Source organism: Paralichthys olivaceus, chromosome 1, assembly GCF_024713975.1.
Source record: "Paralichthys olivaceus isolate ysfri-2021 chromosome 1, ASM2471397v2, whole genome shotgun sequence".
NCBI lineage: Eukaryota > Metazoa > Chordata > Actinopteri > Pleuronectiformes > Paralichthyidae > Paralichthys > Paralichthys olivaceus.
Window position 1 is genome coordinate 21185443 of NC_091093.1, and position 21596 is coordinate 21207038.

Consider the following 21596-nt stretch of genomic DNA (forward strand, 5'->3'; position numbering starts at 1 on the left):
AACTACTTTTATTGTTTGCTACATGATTCATATTTTTACTTTTATCTTTACTTTTATGTTGTGTGTAAAATTTGCAGAAAGTCCCTGAATGCACCCGGATTGAGGAATAGTTTAGCGGTTTCTTTTCAGCTCAGCACGTGACGCTGCATCATTTGTCAACACAAGACAAATCAACGATGTAAAATCAAATGATTAGTAAAAAAAAAACCAAACCGATTGAAGCAGTCGTCTGAAAACAAACACTGCTCTGCGTCGTGTGTAAACATTACTGTGAAAACGAAGCACTTCCTTCATTCTGGTGATCACGTGACTGCAGCAGCAGGACTGTCGGTGATGTCTGTTCTAACTGTGACTCTGATCGCTGCGCTCATTTGTTGCTCGTTAACAGAACAGACAGCAAATGTTTCACCCCCGAACATCATCATCATGCTCATGGATGATGTGAGTAACTCTCTGTTTGTATCTTTTTCTTCCTGGTGTTGTTTTGTAGTATTTCCTGCTTGTATGCTTGTATTAACACACTGTGTTTATTGTGTGTGTGTGTGTGTGTGTGTGTGTGTGTGTGTGTGTGTGTGTGTGTGTGTGTTGTCTTCAGATGGGCTGGGGGGACTTGGGGGTGTTGGGCCAGCCCTCTAAGGAGACCCCCAACCTCGATGCCATGGCAGCTCAGGGCATGCTGCTTCCAAACTTCTACACCGCCAACCCTCTCTGTTCCCCATGTGAGTCAGCAACAAGTGTGGTAAAACACAACCTGCACCACATGTCTCTGTTTCACGTCTCTACTCCACTTTAAGATAAATAAATCATGTAATGGCACCTGATGAATTAATGAATTGATTAAATGTGTGAATCTTGATGAAAATAATCTGACATATTGGGACATTGAGTGGGTTGATAGAGACGAGTTTGTGCAGCTTCTTGCAGATCCAAACAAAAATCTGGATGCTGTGTATTTAAATGTGTTTTCTCAGGGATAAAGGGTTATTGGTCTTGGTAAATATAGAAAACCAAAACATGTACGTAATGTACATATGAAAACTGAGATGAATATCAGGACGATTCTTATTTCTGTTAACTTCCACAACAAAGAATAAATGTTCAATTTGTTGAATTAGCGTTTGTTTCAGGGCAAGAGCATTTTCAACTCTTATTTGTTTGACAGTTAAAGAGAACTCTGAACAAAACACAGAAATTCTAATCAGTGTTTTCCCAATTACCTTTTTTTCCTTTTAACCACAGCCAGAGCTTCGCTTCTCACCGGTCGGCTGCCTGTCAGAAACGGTTTCTACACTACTAATGCTCACGCCAGAAACGGTACCGTCTCATCGTTTCTGTTCTGATTATCCAGCTGAAAATAATTTCTTTCCAGTTTCTCATTACTTATAACGAGCAGCAAAGTAATGGAAAGTTTGTACACTAATTTTTTTTTTGCCTTTGTTTATAGCATACACACCGCAGGAGATAGTGGGAGGAATCTCTAAGGATGAGATTTTGTTACCGCGTTTGCTGAAGAAAAGGGGCTATGTCAGCAAGATAGTTGGAAAGTGGTGAGCTCCTCATCTTTAATCCAGGATTTTAGAGGTTTCTGGAGGTTTCAATCAGCGGTGGAGGAAGTATTCAGATAATTTAGTTTAGAAGTAGCAGCTTCACATTAGGGATTTAAACCTGTGAGTGCAGCCGAGCCTCACTGAAACATACATTTATTTTAATTCCAAAGCATTGGTAACTCTCATATATGTAATGCACTATTATCTTTTGGAGCATACACACTTTTTGCTGTGAGGCGACAGTCACAGCCACACTGTGCCCCCCACCTAATCTGTGACAATGCATCATATTTCATTAACATATTTAAAATGTGTATAAAAGTACAAGGTTTCTATTAAGATGGATGGAATCCAACAACGGCCTAAATGTTGTAACTGCAGCAAAAGAAATCCAAATAAGTACATTGTGCTTCTGAAAATCATGTTGTCGCACAAGTGTTTTTGATTTGTTTTACTGGTCTAAATTTAATAATGTGAAAACATGAATTATGGTCCTTTAGTCACACTGACGTCACAGTGAGTGAGTGCTCTTCATTTTTCAATACAGGCATCTGGGCCACAGACCACAGTACCTTCCTCTGGAAAATGGTTTCGATGAATGGTTCGGAGCACCAAACTGCCACTTTGGCCCCTACAACAACAGTGTCAGACCCAACATCCCCGTCTACAACAATTCTGAGATGATCGGCAGGTAGCATCCCACACATGCAGCCAGATACACGACAGCAGACACAGAAGAAAATCTATAAAAATCTTCTCTCCCGATGACTCAGTGGAGTAGTTTGGCTGTGTGTTCCTCTGGATGAGCTGACTGTCTCCCCTCCTCTTCCTCCTCTGTACCAGCTGTGCTTGTGTATTCCATTTTCCGCCCATTTGTTTTCCCCAAAACAGCCATATGCGTATTCAGGGTCATTGGAACTGGCAGCCGGGCGTGTTTTTCGCTTAGCCATGGGTTTAATCAGCGCTGCATACCTGGGCCCTGGACAGACATACACACAAACGTAGACACGTATACACCCAGACACACACACGCCCTCAAGAGACGGCAGGTTGCGTTGGCTGCGTGCGAGGACACCTGGAGGAAGTGAAGCGTTACAAAAGAGAGAGGCCTGTCACTGCTTCTGTGTTCGTCGTGCCACGCTTCAGCAACACCTCATAACAGTTCCCTCTGCTCAGCTCTGCTGAGACGTCCCAAATATGTCTTTCACCAACATCTACAAACACAATCTGCCTCAGAGAAATTAGCTTCCATTGCCTAAATGATATTGTCTACATTGGTTTTGGTCAATTTAGAGGCAATCAGATAATTAAAAAAAAACTAAGGAGAGGAGAAAGAGCACGGATTCGCCTTAGCAGGAATTCAGATGTAGATTTATTTAATGAATCATATGAACCCACTTTTCTTTCAGATACTATGAGGAGTTTAAGATTCACAGAAAAACTGGAGAGTCCAACCTCACACAGATCTATTTAATGGTAAGTAAAGGCTCATCTGTTTTTTACATGGATGCGTCTATCTCAAACATAGAATATATAATTCCAATTATCCATAAATAAAGATAAAACATTCTGGATATGAATGCCGCCAACCTGTGCAGTTGAAATCAGGGGATGTAGCCTGTGATAGCCAGGTCCTGTCGATACACACACTCAACCATCGAAACCAAGAGGACCAAACTTACTGGGGAAAATAACATCAACATTTGGACATTAGTGTGATGGGAACTATCTAAAATGACAGAAACTCTTTGAGAACATTTTATTTGAAGTGAACTTTGCCCTCTGCTGCAGCCCGCCACCAGATGGCGATTGGGACACTCAGGCTTCACTTTTGTGGAGAAGCATGTCGTCCATCTTTATACACAGATTATGATCTCAGATAATACCCGTGCTTCATTGAAGCAGAGTATATCAGCTACACCAAATTTTCTATTAAATTTCCTTTGTAAAGTAATTTATAAAGGAGAATAATATGCAATAAATACAACCATTGTCCACAAGAATCACACATTGTCTTATATGTGAACATTTAATTAATAAATTAAAATTGTAATTGTTCTTTTCACAAGCACAAGTGGATTTTTCACTTTTACTCACACTCACGCTGATAATCTCTGCTGCTGACGTCATTCCCTTCCATTCTCTTCTGAAATGGATCAAAAGCAGCGCGCAGAGACACACTGTGCTCGAGAGGTGTAATGTGTCATCACAAGAAGACGCTGGATGGATCTGTCGAGTGCAGCCCTGTGAAGCTCATTGTAATATAAGACAAGACTTATTTTAGTCATGCAGTTATTAATGTGGCTGATTGGAAAATGTGGCAAAGGCAGAAGTTGTCAGATTATACGTATGTGGGACCCCCTCGAAAATGAGTTGGTGCAACTGAAGGGGTTTATCCCATTTAAATAAATAGATTTCACAATATGTCTGATTGTTCAAATTAGTTTTGCCCTGTTAGAACACACTAACTGTAAGGTTTGTGTCAGCTGGACTGTTCTCAGTGAATAATTCCCATATAGACTGTCAATTGATTTTCTATTTGTTAGTTTATGAAATTCATTTTTTTCAGATAGATGAACAACCAGCTGCCACTTGCTAATCTACTACTATCTACACCTGGAACCAAGATGTGTTTCTTATATTTGGGCCACTATTATTGATACTAATGACTTAGAACAAATCATATCAGCACACCAGTACAGTTTAACAGCACCACAAAGTGCAGCCACTGAAATTATCATAAGGTTGAATTCGATGTCCTGAAGAAACAGGCAGCTGAGTTTACCACCCACTCAAAATATGGATGGAATTAGTATTCAAGTGAGAAAGGGGTTATTTACTTTATACAGATTTACAGCAATTCTGTGACAAGTTGTTTGACACCTGTATTGACAGTGTTGTAACGCTCTCTCACACCTCCCTTCTCTACAGGAAGGTCTTGACTTCATAGTCCGTCAGGCTGAGGCTGGACGGCCCTTCTTCCTCTACTGGGCACCTGACGCCACTCACGCCCCCGTCTATGCCTCCAGACAATTCCTAGGGAAGAGCCAGCGAGGCCGGTTTGTATATCCTACCTCACTGACACACAGTGCAGCAGAGGCATGAGGTTGTACATGAATATCTTATGGTAAATGCCCTCATCTGTGATTGGCTGTGTGCTGTAGGTATGGAGATGTGGTGATGGAGCTGGACTACAGCGTCGGTCAGATCTTGTCAAGGCTGCGGACTCTGGGCATCGACAATAACACGTTAGTCTTCTTCACTTCAGACAACGGAGCTGCTCTTATATCCGCCCCAGATGAAGGTAGGTTTACACACACAAATACATTTTTCTGGCTCTGTGCTGATGACAGCCAGTGGCTGGAGGAATTAGGTTTTCAGGTTCTCGATTGGTTTGGACTAAGTGATCACAAGGAAGGAAACTTCTTGAAATACTGTACAAACGTTCACTTGGACTTGTGGATGAGCTGATTTCAATTTGTTGATTTCAAAAGCGCAAAGTCTCTGTGACCTTACAAAACCCGTGTTTGGTCATTTGAACACAACATCTCACAAAGCACCTTGAGGGAATTTCTTCAAATTTGCTACAAATGTTCAGTTGGACTCAAAGATGACATTTTCTTTTGTAAATGCATTATCTCACGAACGCCTCAAGAGAATTCTTTTAGATTTGGCACAAATGTTGATTTAGACTCAGAGATGAACTGATTTGATTTGGGTGGTCAAAGGTCAAGCTCCCGGTGGGCTCACAAAACATGTTTTTCTTGAAAATGATATTTCAAGTCTGCCTTCTTTCACAGTTTGACCAGTTGTCCCTAAGACTTCCGACTTTCTGACCTTACATGAGTCTGTGGAAAAACCTGCAGGGGTTGTGAATCCAAGTAAAATATTTGTCTAAATCCGCCCTGAATGTGTGTGTGTTCTTTTACACTGATGCTGCTGCTGAATCCTCAGGTGGCAGCAACGGGCCGTTCCTCTGTGGGAAGCAGACCACTTTTGAGGGGGGCATGAGGGAGCCTGCCATTGCCTGGTGGCCTGGTTACATTAAAGCAGGCACGGTAAGAATACCTCAAGCTTTTTGCAAGACATTCACAAACCCCCACCATCTCCTCTTGAGGCTGGACCTGTTAGACCCTGGATGCAGAGCCAGTTGTTTTTATTCTCAGTCTTGTTGCTCCGTCAGGTTCTTCTATCAACAGGTACCAGGAGCTGAAATATTCTCTGTAGGGCTGTGGGTGACGTACAGCACTGTGAATTAGGCTGAGAATAATGGAATAATTATTCTACTAATCCCCTCTTTTGAATGATTGTTGCTTTTTATGTCATTTGTGTATCATTTACCTCTTTGCGTGTGCACATTCTGACCCTTCAACTGGTGCAGTATGTAGTTCATTTCTATCTCCAGACGATGCACTTTGTGATTTCGGCCTCAAACCGTGTGGGCACTTTTCTTTCCCCCAACGTTTCCTTAAATATTTTTGGGCCCGAATTAATGCCCCAACTCTCTCTCTCACTCTCTTCTTATTCCCTCCCCCTCCCCAATTTAACCCCCCACCCACACCGTGATCCCCTAAGCCTGTGCGTTCTGCAAATGACTTTTAATTGTATTAGGGGCAGCTGTGACACGGGGCTGTGACGCAGAGGGATTTGGTGGAGGAGCGAGCGGAGGCTGCAGTCTGCAGTAAGCCTTGCCCCTGGCTCATCTCACAGGGGTGTGCTGGGGCCTGATAGCGCAGCAGAATAGCGCGGGAGAGGGGGATTGGGAGCGTCTTAAGCGGCTAATCTGTTTGTGTGTTTGCTTAGGTTGGATTGAGCTGTAATGAGGACTTCAGTATCTGAATATGCCAGGCGCTCAGGATAAAGGAACAGGAGGAGTGGAGGGGTGGGGGTTTGGTGCAGGGAAGGAAGCAAGGAAGAAGTAAAAGAGGCGACTGGTGTAGAAAAGGGAAAAGGAAGATGAGTGCTAAAGATGCTGGCAGTGCCACGCAGCCAGGGACATTGTCGTGTTTGCAGGGCTTTGCTGCACCTGTGCCACAATATAACCAGCCAGTGTGTCTATTTATGCATGTGCTGAACGTCCTACATGTAGGCATAGTTTTAAATGTGGTGTGGGATTACTTGTATAACTTTCTAGAATCGACATTTGGAAATAAAACAGATGCAGGACGGCACAAAAGCCCAATGTTAAGAGTTTGGATTTGCAGTTGTGGCTTGGCTGTGAGGACAAGGGTCGACATAGATCCTCCCTGAAGCTCTCTTGGGTTGTGATGACAAAGCGGCTTTTTTCGAGCTACTGTACTCTGCAGCTCTGGATCCACCACTCTTGTGCTGCATGGGAGGGACGACAGACCAGACGCAGGGTTGCCCCCCTCCAGCCTCTTATTTTGAAATCTCTGTTGATCAGTGCATTGAAAAGTCCATAAGCCCTGGGAGCAAAATAATGGAGACAACAAACAGCCATGCAAGCCTTTGTTTAGCAGGTTTATTGTAGCAGCTGAGCACAGACCAATCTTTATAGTATTAAGATGAGGAGGAGAGTTTTTTTGGGGGGGTGCTGCTTCGGTGATGGAAAAAACACTTTACATCTTAAAAAGGGAAATGCCCTTTTTCTGTGGATGCCTCTGTGTGTCATTTACCTGACTTGTGTGAGTGTGTAGGAAACTGGTTCATCATCCACTCATATTCAGGAGGATGGAGATCTGTGTGCTGGAATGAAGGAGCGTGGGTGGTCTGAGCACAGGTGCACATTCAGCATTCTTCCAGTGCCCGAGGGGTGCGAGGAGCCGGGATGATGAGCGGGTGGTGGCTGTATACAGGAACAAAGACGCGGAGGTGGGTGGGGTGTCGGCCCCGCAATGCTGTCGAGTGTCACAATCCCTTTTGTTGTGTTTTATCTGGCTACAGACAGGGAGAGACAGGGATAGAAGCACTGCCTCCTCAGATAACCAGCATCACCACTCACTGCACGGGAAGGAAAGAGAGAAAGAGAGGGAGAAGGACCCTGACTTTAATAGAGAGTGATGAGTCAGACAAAAAAGGAGAAGAACAAAGGGTGAAGAAACAATGAAGTTCAGTGTGGACTGCAAAAACAGTGCAGAGCTAATAAAGGAGCGATAGAGCTTGAAAGGTTTGGTTTTTGGTGTTGCAAGTTGTTAACAAGTAAATGTCAGTTTTGCTTCTTGTGTCCTTTTGTCCTGTCTTCTTTAATGGTTCATGTGTGTCTGTCTGAGGCAGACTTAAAAAAAAAATGAAGTGAGGGACTAAATCTGTTCCTGTTGGTGTATGTGTGTGAGGGAGAGTGTCTGGATGTGCAGATAGATCATGGAATGCGTTGCGGAGCCTTTTCTGTGGCTAGTTCTGTGGATACAGAAGAAAAGGGAATTCATTTCAGTGCTTAGGAGCTTGTGTGTGTGTGTGAGTGTGTGCGCCTGTGTCTGCATGTGTGCTGGCTGCCGATAGGAGCACAGCGGCACACGGCGGTGCAGCTGCAGAGGCCTGATAGCGCTATCTGATTGTGAGCGTGCCGTCGCCCTCTAAGGCTCGCTCAGGAGAGAATGGAATGGAAGATCAAGGATGACAGCGAAAAAATGGCATTTTATCTGAAAATAGTTCAAAGTTTATAAATAAAATAAAGCTTTTCACTGGGACTGGGAGAAGGAGATAAAACACCAGCTTGCTGCAGCCGCCTGCTCGCCCGGGCCCTGTCCTCTCCTTACTTCCTCTCCTTCTTTTCCTTTCCTCCCCCCACCAAAAAAAATCCTCATTCAGACAGAGAGGCATTTTTGGAGGTTGTATAATAAACCTGCAAGCAGAGATTAGAGAGGAGACTGGTGAAATGCATCTCTATCCTGCATGTGTGCACACAACCACACAGGCAAACATCCTATCGTGACCATGCGTTATTACCTTTCTTGTTCATGAAGAAAAAAATTCAGCGAGAAAGAGGAAGCTTGTCGTCCTCCAGCGTACAACAGTTAATTCTTGATTTGTCCAACAAAAAGCAAAATCATCATGAACAAGAGATGGAGACATATTTTTGACGTTAAATAGGAACTGTACCTTTGCCATTAACTTGCATGTGACGACCAATTTGACTTTTATTCACTGTCTCCAATTCTAACTTGCTAATTGTGTGAATTGTACTCTATGTGCGTCTCATACTTCAGGCAGTGCTTGTATTTTCTTTGTCTTTGTGCAGGTGAACTTCCAGTTGGCCAGTGTGATGGACCTGTTCATCACCAGTCTGAGTCTGGCCGGCATTAGCCCTCCTGATGACAGAACCCTGGACGGACTGGACCTGACACCGGTCCTGCTCAGCCGCTCCCACACACTTGATAACAGGTGCGTACATGCAATGACTGTTCCAGGATTTTGGATTTGTAGTGTTTTTGGCCTATAGTTAGGGACCAATATCCCCTTCATTTCAAAAAACACTTGATATGTTATGTCCGTATGTAGAGGTAAACAAGGCACAGCTCTTAACTGAAGCTGTTTTCAGACATAAGCTGAATTCCAGAAAAATTTGATGAACTGATTAACCTCTAGGTCAGGTGGTAAATTTTGGTTCTGAGTGAAGCATCAAAAATAATTTTGTACATACATTTGCTCCTGTGGTCACTTTGGAAGAAACATATCTCAGCATCTCCCTCCTCTCATCCTCAACAGGCCAATCTTCTATTACCGTGGTGACGAGCTGATGGCTGTGAGGCTTGGACAGTATAAAGCGCACTACTGGACCTGGACCAACTCATGGCAGGAATATAAAAAAGTAAGGGTCATTTTTAGCACAGCAACTCTGTCCCGTCTGCGTTTCCTCAGTTCTCTATTTGTGTTGCCACATATCTCTCTCTCTCTCTCTCTCTCTCTCTCTCTCTCTCTCTCTCTCTCTCTCTCTCTCTCCCCCCCCCATCCCCTCTAATCTTACTCAAACACACAAACACTCTCAGTGTTTGTGTTATCTTGAAAATGGCTCATCAGTTGACTGCTGTGTACATCAGAGCGTAATGAATATTAATGAAGAGCCCCCACATCAGCAAACTTACATCATTCATCAAGCCAGTTGACTTGTTTGTTCTAACTCCAGTGTCTTCCTCTCCATTTACATACCATCGTTCCACGCTGTAGAATTTTTCTTTTGGCACCATGGAGCTTAAAATGAAGAAAGGTAGAAGCCACAAGTATCTCGCAGCCACAATCATATCAACTCAATGCTGATTAAACGCATTAGGATGAATGTGAAATATGACACTTGAGCTTTAGTATTGTTCATCCTTCTCTCCTCTGTTAAAAAAAAAAAAAACATGTCCCCCTGTCCTCCCTCCATGGCTCCGCTTTTTCCTGTGATCCAGTTTGTTTTATGCCCCATCGGCCGCTTAAATTGCTCTCTCCTTCAGGGCCGCTGAATCAATAGCAGCCTCCTTTATCAACTCATGTGAACTGAAGTGGAACTTCACAAATAATGGCATCTGATTGCCTGTGAGTTGCCCATCGATTTGGTGAGTGTACGATAGAGAGAGAGAGAGAGAGAGAGAGAGAGGAAAACAGATAACATGAACATGTGTGTTTGGTCCGCTGCACAGATTTTGCATGTCTGAGAGTGTATGAGTGTGTGTGTGTGTGTGCTTTAAGACCAGCATTAAATCTATAGTGTGCTTCAGTGTGCATCATCATCGTGTAGTCTTTAACAGTTTCTCTTTTAAAACTTTCCATAAACATGAAACATGCAAACCCCTATACCCTCACTGTCAGACACTGAATCAAATGTTTTGTAAATCAGCTCTAGAAGAAAAACTTGTTCCAATGTCCATGTTGAGCTTCTTTACTACAGGCACACAATCATTTCTACTTTCACATCCACTTACAAAATAGCTTGACCCTTGCGGCTGTGGCTCATGAGATAGAGCGGGTCGTCCACTAACCAGAAGGTCAGCGGTTTAATCCCAGTCTCCCTTATTCTGCATGCTGAAGTTAACTAACTATCCAAATGTCTCCAGTGTGTGTGTGATTGATGATGGAGGAAGTGCTGCACATAGATGCACTGTGTGAATGTGTGTGAGTGAATGGCAACTTGTACTGTAAAACACTTTGAGGGGCCTAGTGTCTATAAATACAGATCATTTACAACTCCCTCATGTATTCTAATATAACCCATCTTGCAACAGAAATTCAGAATGGTTTCCCTCTTGCTCCTCAGTTTTGGTAATATTTTAAAAACATAATATGACCCAAGGTGAAAAATAAACAAGGGAAGATGTGACAAATGAAAGAACAGGTTAATAGGTGGGAGACTTACTGCTCTGTTCTGGCCGAGCTCGCGAAGCTCAGCCATGAGGAAAATGAGAAATGTCACAGGCGTAAATGGCTCTTATCAAACTCTCTTCAGGCGGCGTAGTGATGTTAATATTGCCAAATATAGTTTGTCAAGACTGTGGCTCCTTTGTAACCGGATTGCTGAGAAACGTATGTTACAGTGGGAGCTCTGTGACGGCTTTTAATATTTGTTGACAACTTCACATGATGATAAATGAAAAGTGAAACAGGACGTGTTTCCCTGACGTCTAATAAAATAGATGGTGCCATATGTATTGTACTGCTCTCCTGAGCTACAGAGAAACTCATGACATTAACTCATCCACTGACTTTATGGTAGAAGGGAGACAGGCTAACTGCTTGATAGCACGATGTGTGATGTACATTTGAGATCTCATACGACCAATCAACATTTAATAACTTCAACAAATGGCTCACAGTGGTGGAAGAAGTAGTCAAATCCTTAACTTCAAACACTAAAGTAACAGTGGAAGTACGCTCTTCATAAAAAGACCTCTATGACTGACTACATTCACATATTAAATATATTTCTTACACTTACACTATTATAACCTATTAAGAAATGCTGCATATTTTAAGAACTTACCATGTCAAGGAAGATCCAAGCCTGAAAATTAACTACTTACTGCAACAGTTACATATATATAGTATAGTAAAAAGTCCCCTTAAATTCAATCAAGCTGTCACAAAACACTGTCACAAAACACACGTCCTTTTGTGGTTTCGTGGAAATCTTTCAGTAGTTTTTGTATAATCAACAAACAGACGAGTGAAAATATAACCACCCTGGCTGAGGTGATAATACTGAAAATGGAAATACTCAAGCACAAGTCACTTAAAATTGTACCCGTAATAAATTAGATTGAATGTTGTAATTTCCCACCGGTGGCACATTCATGAAATAGAGAATGTTTTCAAGCTGTGTTTAAAACTTCTTCCACAGTATCCATGAATTGATCGCTCATCCTGCAAATCAAATTTCTTTTCCAGAATAGACAATATTGTCTTTCCCAAGAATCCACGCTGCTACCCCTGGATGCTCCCGCACCTTATCTTGTAATAGCGACGGCTCTGCTCCAGTCTGAAAGCAGCCTTGTTGTATCTATAGCATTAATGTCAGAGCAGATATGGAGTTCTCGCTCTTATGTCTTGGCTACAAGAGACGGAGTCAGAGAGATACAGTGCTCACAGCAGGCCTCTCTCGCTGCTCCTCTGAGATTGTGTGGTGTTTTTTTCATTCTTTTCTGCATTTCTAAGCTGTTGGCTTCAAAAGACAGGACACGTCTGGATCAGAGGAGGCTCTGCAGGGTGGGGGGTATCTATCCCTCTCACTCCCCCTCTCCTTCTCCTCTATATGTATTTTGAGGTGCTCTGTCGAGTGATCTCAGAGGGGGGGCTGCAGCACCGCCTTACAGATGAATGCTTTCTCAATATTTGTCGTGCTCATCAAAAATCGTTTGTGCATGTGTCTGAGTGTATGTGTATTTGTGTGTGTGTTGATGGAGGGGGCCGATCTCTGGGGGTTCTGGAGGAGTGAGTGGGACTCAATCAGACTAAGATCACTGCAAGGCTCATGAGAATGGAGTCCGGGAACATGAGTGGAGACGTGGAGAGATTTGGAGAGATTTGGAGAGGGGAGGCAGGAAAAGAGAACTTGAACCTGTGTGATGTATGGACAGTAGCTGCACAACACACTCGCAGACAGTGTGCACATAGACAGCAATACAAAGATTTAATATTCAGCTTAGAGTCAAAGATCGCTGCAAAACTAAATCTAAACATCCAGATCTCTTCGGCTGAGTTCAGTATGACACATTTGTCTCAGTGTGTCAGTCCTCTGATACTCGTGGCCTTCAATAGATAAGTGGTTCAGCTAATTAACACACAGAGGAAAGTTTTAGTTGACGTTTGTTTGAATTAAAAGAATCAAACAAAGAAAAAAAACAGGAAGAATTGCAAGGAACAAAAAATATCGAATTAACTAGAAGGGCATTGGAAGAGTGCATACCTCCGCCAAGGTTAATGCCTCATCACGCCTACTGAAAACAAGAGAAGAACTCTTAAGAAATGAATCCACATCTGCTCCAGAATTAAATGGGTTTTTTCTTGGGTCTTGCTCCACCCCTCCACAAAGTTCATAGAAATCCATTCAGTAACTTTTGAGTAATCCTGCTAACAACCACTCTATAGGTTTATTTATTTTTTATTTTCAGTTTTTTAAATTTTATTTTTCAGTTTTTTAGTTTGTTCATTTCATTTGTCTTTGGTTTTCCCTGTTTACCTGAAACCTAATGCAATGTTGTGCTTCCTTCTTGTCCAGGTCTCTCTTGATAAAGATCTTTTCACCTGGGTAATGAAGTGATAAATGCCTGTGAGGTGCATTAATAGTTTAGCAACAGAGCTCAGATTAAGTGCTGATCTGTTCTCTGTGGTTTTAGAACAGACGTACTGAAGACCTGTAAAATGGCCTCAGATGATTTAGAAACATTGATAGAATTGTTTTCATTCCCCCCCTCATGTAAATGTTGCTTCCAAAGTGGCAAAGTCATTTCAATGCACAGTCTGAATTTGAGCTTTATAAAGACACTTAATTATTGTGCAAAGTCCTCATCTTGGAAGGCTCCTCACTAGTCATTGGATTAGAAGTGTATCATTGATACCGAACATGTCTGCCTCCAGCTGATTGCTGTTCATTGACATGATCATTATCCAATGTGGGATTAGCTTCAAATAAGAAAATATATATTAACATTAACGCGTGTCTGTCTTCTCTTTCAGAGCATTAACTTCTGTCCAGGTCAAGACGTCCCAGACGTGACCACTCACGACCAGAGAGAGCACACACAGCAGCCAATCATTTTCCACCTGGGACGGGATCCTGGGGAAAAGTTCCCAATCAGGTGAATTTCCTGAAAACAGAAAGAGAAACTGAGGAGAACGAGCGAGGGAAGACAAACAGGAGCAAGAGAAGAGAAGTTAGAAAAGGAAGAGGCGAGTTGTGAGAATGGGAAGGTTGTTTGCCTGTTGGTAGCACAGATTGTGTATGAGATCAATGCTGATTCAGTGGCATGAAAAAGAGGGCGGCGCATTGATCCGCTCAGCCAGAGCTCGCCTGATTACACCCTTCTCTTTGTGATTGCAAACAGCTCCTTAAAGATTACTATCTGCCCCCCCCGAGCCTCTGGTGCACCACTACGGGTTATAATTGCAAGATAAATTGTTCATGTCTAAATTGAGAGCGAGTGCTGTTTAATGGAGTTTTGTGTGTCTGTGCCTCAGCTCGCGGGAGAGTTAAGAAGCTCAGAGCAGAAAGTGATGGTAGACGCTAAGGCTACATCCACACGACGATGCTTTTAGTTTGAAAACACATCAACTGTGCAATGGATACACCTGGTGTCTGAAACTACTCTCCGGATTTTGAGAGCAGCTAAATGATGATTGGAATCGATGACGTAGACACTCACCACCGCTTGCTGATCTGTCAGGCTCCTATCACAGAAGAAAACAACCATCATCTGCCTCGGCTACCTGTGCAGAACGCAACGTGGATAATCTATTAAAAGCGTCACTGACACTGTCTGTGCTAACAGCTGCTATGTAATTAAATTCAGCATTTTACCAAATGCTTCCTGTCCGGTGTATTTTCAGGTGTTTTAGGACGGACCGTGGAAATTACGTTTTTAAATAAAAATCTACGTAGTCTAAATAAAGGTGCAAAGATAGATGACATCCCCTTTTACTCCACGCTGTCACTATAGAATATTTATTTGATCTTTAAAGAAAAATGACGCGAGCAGAGAGCATGACTAATACATTAAGATCATCTCAAAATGGCTTTGATGGGAGAATATTCCTTTTGACTCCCTGCTGCAGTAGAAGCTCCCGGACTGACCTTTCTCTTCTGCAGCTCTGCTTCTCCGGTTCTGCTCTGACCTCATCTCTTCTTCACCTCGCGCTCATACTGCTCCCGGTCGCGCTGTGAGATTGGATGATAAAACATTAATGTTGTTTTTCATTTGCCCACCTTTTAGCCTTGCTATTCACTTGGAAGAATAAAAAAAAAACAATCAATATGCAGCCAGGTGTAGTGCTGGATGTGCACACACACACACACACACACACATAGAGAGACATGCTCATTTTTGTGCCCTCCCACACTGAGGGGTCATTGAGTACTTCTACAAGGTCACTCAGCTTCATGACCCCTCTTCACTGCTCACACGCCGTTCTTCTTCTATCCTCTCTAATCTTCACCATTCTCTCCAGACGTTTGTCTTACTTTTCCCCTTGTTACTTCTCCCTCCCCACTTACTGATATGCATCTCAGCTCACTCCTCACCGCTCAGCCTCTGTCCCTCTGCATCCACTGGGACCGTTCTACTCCATCCTAGTTAAGCCTGTGTGTGTGTGTGTGTGTGTAGCGTACACATGTGTATGTGGGAGTTTTGTCCGTGTGCTCCTCGTTCCCCCAGCTGGACTGGCTGCCTGGCCATCATTAATCTCTGTCGACACCTAAAGAGCCACTTAAGATGATGTAGGGCCTGTCTGCACACATACCTTCACTACTGTCGCAGGCTGTGATACAGCAAAGAGTGCGCACACACACAAATGTATATTGTAATTATGTAATCCAGGAGAGAACAATCATCCAGTCGTTTTTAGTTTCAGTTGTTTCTCTTTTCTATTTTAAACAAGGCCTCGACTCGCTGCCATTGTTTCAGACATATGAGGTTGGTACAGTTAGAAGCTGGTCAGGTCTGTGATGGTGGTCCATCTGTCCATCCAGAGCCTTTTCGCTGCCCTCCACTTCGCCCCCTACCTCTGTGACCTCAGGCCTCGAGGTTAACACAACCTGCCCTTCTCAACACCTCAGCTCACATCCCCCCAGAGCCCCCCGATCAACCAGAGTGCAGTCTCAGCCGCAACACCACAGACAGCCCCCCCTGCACGGCCTGGTCTCATATGCTGCCTGCCACCGCGCTCTTGTGTCCCCAATCAATAGTCCTCACTGAAGTGCTCAATTTCCACCAGGGTGGAGAAGATGGTGGAGGGGAGGGGTAGGCAGGACAGATGTATTTGATTGTCTCCTCAATTCCCCCACCTTCTGCCACTGTGTGTGTGTGTGTGTGTGTGTGTGTGTGTGTGTTCCAGCAATAGTGTTATGAATCAGTAATCAGAGTGGTGACACACCTGAGCAATGCCCCCATCCCCCTTGGGTGCCATACATTATAAATCAAAAGACTCAATTTGCATACAGCCTGCTTATTATTCCAGATTTTGCCTCTACACCAGAAAGCTAAGGGTTATAATCATGATAATGAGGTGTGCTGACTGTGGGCTTTTCATTATTTGTTTGCAAAGGAGGCATAAACAAATGATATTATTAGTTTTTTGATTTAGAGGTCTGCATTGTAAGATTTTCGGGCGCGCACAAAACAATAGGAAACTTTGTGTCTCGTGCGAGTTTTCTCATGCTTTGCTTGCAGACTCGAAAAATGTAATACTTACAGCGCTCTGATAAATCTCCCTTATATTTACTTCTATTAAGTTGCTTCATCACTTATCACCAAAATGAATCGCAGCAATCAGTAGCGGGCGCAGATATGAGGGGAATGAAATATCCCTCTCGCTGATCGAGATCGGGCGAAAGCAGAGTTTGAGATTTTAGATAGCCGAAGCAATTTAATCTGGATGTCTACATTTGGAACTGTATGGAGCAATAATCTGCTTTTTTTCCAGTTTGGGTCACAACGCAAAGATAGTTGGCTTATGACGAATGTGGCAAACGCGAATAGAGGGACTAATTGCAGCCGGTTCAGTAGCAGTCGAGTAATTGCTGGGGGAAAGTAAAGACTGAGAGCATGGAGGAAAGGAGCAGGTGCCGGCTGATGGAGGAAGCCTTGCTGCCCTGTGGGAGATCTAAGAGGGGAGGGTAGGTGTGAGCTGGACAGAGCCTGGGGTTATTACTCTAATTGACACTTCACCTCACACACATGCACATGTTCCCCAGGGGCCAATCAGAGGGCCGGGCTTGCAGCGGAGGGAGGATGGAGGGCTGGCACAGGTGCTGCCGGCGAGTGTATCGAGGGTGTAATTGCACTGCTGATATTTGTCTATCTGTGTGTCACGCCACCAGACTCCCACTCCCCCACCAACACACACGCACACACAGACGTGGACACACAGCCCATTAACCCTACAGGTCCTATTGAGAGCAGCGTTCCTTTGAAAGCCTTCGGGGCCCCTGTGTTTTACACACTGAATATAATAATGCACAGAGGTGCTCGTGCTCACCGGTGTCCAACAGCAGTAATTGAGAGACAGGGGATGGGATAGAGGTTACATAGCTCACCCCCGCTGAGCGTGCCTTCCCAGAGGGCGCACGAGTGGACAGCCTGTTTTGTTTTTGTTGTTGAAAAGCTGCAGCATGTCCCCGCTATAATATAATGACCTGAACATTTAGTCTGTTGTATGGTTTTATGACCGGACACATGTTCACACTGCATATCAACTTGGAGTGAAATGGCTTTTCATTTGTTACCAGACTCATCTACGTTAATTATTTAAGCCTAAGATTTAAATTGTGATATATGCTGAACATTAGAATTAAAGGCATTAGTCAATTGATCAAGTGGTTGATTGTCAGAGAAATTAAAAAGATGATTATTTGAATCAATTTTCAAGCAGGAAGGCCACATGTCCACTTGCTTCTCAAATGTGAGAATTTGCTGATCTTCTTTGTCACATATGTAAAAATAAGAATCACTGGATTTTGGCAAATCAGGACATCTGAAGATTATAATTATAAGTTTATTTATAGAGCACCTTTCAAACCAAAGTGATGAAAAGCTTTGCAAAAAAACTGATGATGCAGGTAATAAAATTCAAAACATAAAAGATATTATGAATAGTTACATTATAAATATGATAATAAAAGATGTCAACTTCTCTATTTTAAAAAAAATGGCAGTTATGTGATGATCAAATGCTGAAGTGTTACTGACCATGTCTGTGACGTTTGCAGCATTTTGACTCAGGAGTACGAGGACGTGCTGAGAAGAATCTCTCCAGTTGTGGAGGAGCATAAGGACTCTCTGGTGCCCGGGATCCCTCAGCTCAACATGTGCGACCTCGCAGTGATGGTGAGATTTACTTGTACTTAAATAAATCAAGTTACTTTCATGATTTCATAAATGTACAAACATAAAAGAATAATGGCAGGATGTTGTAAAAACAGGCTCCTGTTTCAGTAGCAGCTAAATCTGGTTTGTTTGAAACATGTAACTTAGAAAAATTGAAGGAGCCTATTGATAAAATCAGTAAGAGTTGCTATCGGTTTACATTGAGCTACATATCATCAATGTTCATGCTCCACTTCTACAGTTTGAGCTTTTATTTTCACATTTGTTTATCACTATTGTATAATGTGAATCATATTTGATGGAGTCATTAATTAATTATCCTCCAATCAGAACATTTTCCTCTGGGTTATTTTAAGCAGCTGGATGTTACTGTGGCTTTGTCTCCTCAACGACACTGTGAAGGACTCGGCTCTGGATTTATTCGTGTCATAGCACTGCCCCCGAGTGGTGAACAAAATAAACCCACTTTTCTTTAGGGCTAGTGTGTTTGCCTGTGATCCTTCGTCATGTCCTGTGTCAAGATAAAGTTGATCCTCAGTCAAAATGTCCATTAACAATATAATCTGCTCATTCAGCAAAGAAAAGTTACATTTTTGCATCATTTGAGGGTCTGAAGTCCACAACTCTTCTTAATAATTGGGTGTTTTGAAAATAATAAGACTAAAGTTTATATTGGAAAACATTGTACAACGCAGTGTGAAGGTTAGTCTGTAATGGGGGGAACAAAGTAATTGTACATGTTAATTTTTTGCTATTAAGACATATTTTCATCCAGTTTCCATGTGATGAACCTGAAATAAATGGCACGATAGGTCAGTATCAATAAAGTTGCACAGGATTTTAAATTTCTGAGCCAGAAGTCTTGGAAATGAACCAGATGTAAAGGACACTGGGATAGAAACCAACTAAAAGCCTAAGAACTCAAAAATCTTGTGCTTGTCCTCCAAGCTGAATTATTAGTAAGACAAGTATAACATTTTTGATGAATTAATATTCTTATGTTTTATTGTGATGGCTGCTCTCTGTTGCAGAATTGGGCCCCCGCAGGCTGCGAGAAGTTAGGAAAGTGTCTCAAGGCGCCAAAGTCTGAGCCGTGGAAGTGCGACTGGCCACACTGAGAACAAAACTGCGGAGCCAGACATAAGGAAAAGGAAGCAAAACCTAAAATGTGCCTTTCTGAAAAAAACACACTATTTAACAGGAAATTGTTTTTAAATGTTTTTTTGTGCCGAAATGGTTCAGGGACAATGTTGAGTAGAACCAAGAGACTCATCTTGGCGTAACAACATTCATTTACAGTAAATAACTTTTACTGCTGTGATTTAAAAGATCCAACGAGTGAACTGAGTAAATGGATCACGACTCATTTCAGAGATGTGGATTTATTTTGACCATGCCTCAAGTCATAAAAAATACCATGTGGGATTCATGGATTGTTTCTATTATAGGTTTTTTTTTTGGAATAAAATATGTTTTTATTCACTCGTATCATACATTTATTGTGGGCTGATGTAAAAATGAAATATGTGTTGTATTCAGTGTGTTCATATATTATGCTTTATGTCCAAAAACACAAAAAATTATTAAAACATTTACTGTGGCTCTACTCATGGATTACAAAAGCCTGACAAGTGAGTTAACAGTAAAACATCTAATGATTGTTGTCCAACATTTAGTGAATATGATATAAATGAAATCCTCTGTATCTTATCATGTGAAAATCAGCACACATTTATTTACATAGTCGACTGTTGTGCAGCAGGAGCTGGTGTAAAACATTATTTTCACCAACAGTCATTTCGTTCACAGCTCAAAGGAAATGACTTGTTTCAGGAAATTGAGCAAGTCGTCGTTTGCAAATGAAATTGCATCATCACGTCAGCAGATCACAGTACGGTCACAGTCATGGACGTTGACGCGGCCTTTCTCAAATCCAGGAGGGGAATCCTGAAAGCAGCAGAGATGGTGAGACACTCTTCATCGTCATCATTATCATCATCATCATTCTGACTTTGAAACAGCTGAAATGTAGTGACAACGTCCTGAACACATTAGAAAGCTGGAACAGACAAAGTGCATGAGGCAATAACTACCAGGAGTCACACGTTTGCTGTGTAATTCAGTTATTAACAATGTTGCTAGAACTAGTTTGTTGTGAATCACATTAGAGTTGTGAGAGCATTTTCAAGGCTAAAGCAGAAACAGGATCACTTGCTAGTTGATGAGGAAACTGAAATGTAACAGGTAGACGTTTGGGCAGTTCCTCTTTCTCTGCAAAAACGGCAACATGTTGAGGACGGACAGAAAAACATCTTGTGAATCTCAAGTCAGGACTTTACAGCTTAGTAACTATTATAATTTGTATCTTCTATCATTGAACTAATCTGTTGTGTGTCTCTTGTTCTGTTGTAGGGGACTCTGCTTGCAGCTTTTGTGTGTTTCACTGTCGCATCCAGACCAAAGTACATCACAGCCACAGTGCTGGAGTTTCTAATCACTTCCCTGCTGCTGTCGTTGTACCTGTTCAAACTCAACAAGAGGCTGACCTTCTTCTTCTGGCCTTTAGTTGTGAGTTCTGTTCTGTGGCACACTATTGGTGTAAAAAAGTATTCATGGTCCTTTAGAGAGGAGAATAAGCTGCTCTACATGTTGCATTGTCCTAACTTTTTCTCTTATTTCTTTTCAGGACTTTTGCAATTCAGTCTTTGCAGTCATCTACTTTGTTGTCTTGAGCGTGTTGGCTTTGATCACACACACCGTCACAGGCACACTGGTTGGAGGGGTGAGATTTACTTTATTTAACATTTGTTTAATCTATAATCCCATTCTTGGTTGTTTAATTCATGCAGATTTCAGTTTTATACAAAGGTAACTGGACTTGCTTGAGTTTGTACACTACTTCAGGAGGAAACCATGACCTGCATGACTAAGAATCTTCACAAACATACAAAGATTTATTTCTAACTTAAAGTTGCGTCTCCACAATGTGAGAGATAAATGTGCACTAACTCCAGATGTGTTGTATTGTAATGGAACGTGGGACAATCCATGCACTTTTTAAAATCTTCTCTCTGTTTGCAGTTATTCGCTCTCATGTCAGCTGCTCTGCTCGGTGCCGACGGTTACATTCTCTTCAGCAACATCACATTCAACAAGCCAAGAGGTCAAACCCAGAGTCCAAACAATGAATGAGATCACATCAAATCAATACAGAAGATACTTTATCAGTGAATTAAATTTATAAAACATGTAACACCAACACCCACTGCTACTTAGTTGTGAAAATGTGTGTTGAATGTACTGTGATGCTGTTCTGCAGGCTCCAATCATACGTTTTAAAGGTTTACTTACTGTAGTTTGCAGCATATTTAAGATTCTTGCAACAATCATTAAGTGATTTTACATATTAAACAAACATAAAGCTGTGACTAACTTCAGCCATATTTTGCAGATGCTTTTAATTGACGCAAATAAACCACAAATGTTTAAAACATGAATTCCCTTTTTTCGTGTGACATCATTGAGTGATCGTGTGTATGTGCGCGTGCGTGCGTGCTAGCGTGTGTGTGTGTGTGCG

General features: G+C 42.3%; 2 protein-coding genes and 1 long non-coding RNA gene across 3 annotated transcripts; 2 read left to right on the top strand and 1 right to left on the bottom strand.

Moving 5' to 3' along the window:
• Window positions 1–103: 103 nt before the first annotated feature.
• galns (galactosamine (N-acetyl)-6-sulfatase) lies at window positions 104–19501 on the top strand. Its single transcript, XM_020079686.2, has 14 exons — window positions 104–441; window positions 596–719; window positions 1240–1314; window positions 1445–1547; window positions 2095–2238; window positions 2957–3023; window positions 4479–4606; window positions 4712–4851; window positions 5502–5605; window positions 8746–8888; window positions 9213–9315; window positions 13656–13777; window positions 17902–18019; window positions 19051–19501. Exons 1-14 carry the CDS (start codon window positions 334–336, stop codon window positions 19135–19137), a joined length of 1566 nt encoding a protein of 521 aa, XP_019935245.2. The 5' UTR covers window positions 104–333; the 3' UTR covers window positions 19138–19501.
• Window positions 2237–9281, bottom strand: LOC138407754 (uncharacterized). The gene is made up of 5 exons (XR_011241096.1): window positions 9148–9281; window positions 7184–7508; window positions 3645–6973; window positions 3138–3228; window positions 2237–2622 (listed from the first exon to the last, which is right to left on the bottom strand). It is a non-coding gene; the product is annotated as an uncharacterized lncRNA (long non-coding RNA).
• Window positions 19502–19524: 23 nt separating the features above from the next.
• LOC109624941 (chemokine-like factor) lies at window positions 19525–21516 on the top strand. The gene is made up of 4 exons (XM_020079876.2): window positions 19525–19984; window positions 20432–20587; window positions 20706–20801; window positions 21101–21516. Exons 1-4 carry the CDS (start codon window positions 19925–19927, stop codon window positions 21209–21211), a joined length of 423 nt encoding a protein of 140 aa, XP_019935435.2. The 5' UTR covers window positions 19525–19924; the 3' UTR covers window positions 21212–21516.
• Window positions 21517–21596: the final 80 nt, after the last annotated feature.

Excerpts from the sequence above, each read along its gene's own strand:
- galns (XM_020079686.2), top strand. The coding sequence starts at position 334 with ATGTCTGTTCTAACTGTGACTCTGATCGCTGCGCTCATTTGTTGCTCG. Across the intron at positions 720-1,239 it reads CAACCCTCTCTGTTCCCCAT|CCAGAGCTTCGCTTCTCACC; the intron begins GTGAGTCAGCAA and ends TTTTAACCACAG. Across the intron at positions 3,024-4,478 it reads TCACACAGATCTATTTAATG|GAAGGTCTTGACTTCATAGT; the intron begins GTAAGTAAAGGC and ends CCTTCTCTACAG.
- LOC109624941 (XM_020079876.2), top strand. The coding sequence starts at position 19,925 with ATGGACGTTGACGCGGCCTTTCTCAAATCCAGGAGGGGAATCCTGAAA. Across the intron at positions 20,588-20,705 it reads TCTTCTTCTGGCCTTTAGTT|GACTTTTGCAATTCAGTCTT; the intron begins GTGAGTTCTGTT and ends ATTTCTTTTCAG. Across the intron at positions 20,802-21,100 it reads CAGGCACACTGGTTGGAGGG|TTATTCGCTCTCATGTCAGC; the intron begins GTGAGATTTACT and ends CTCTGTTTGCAG.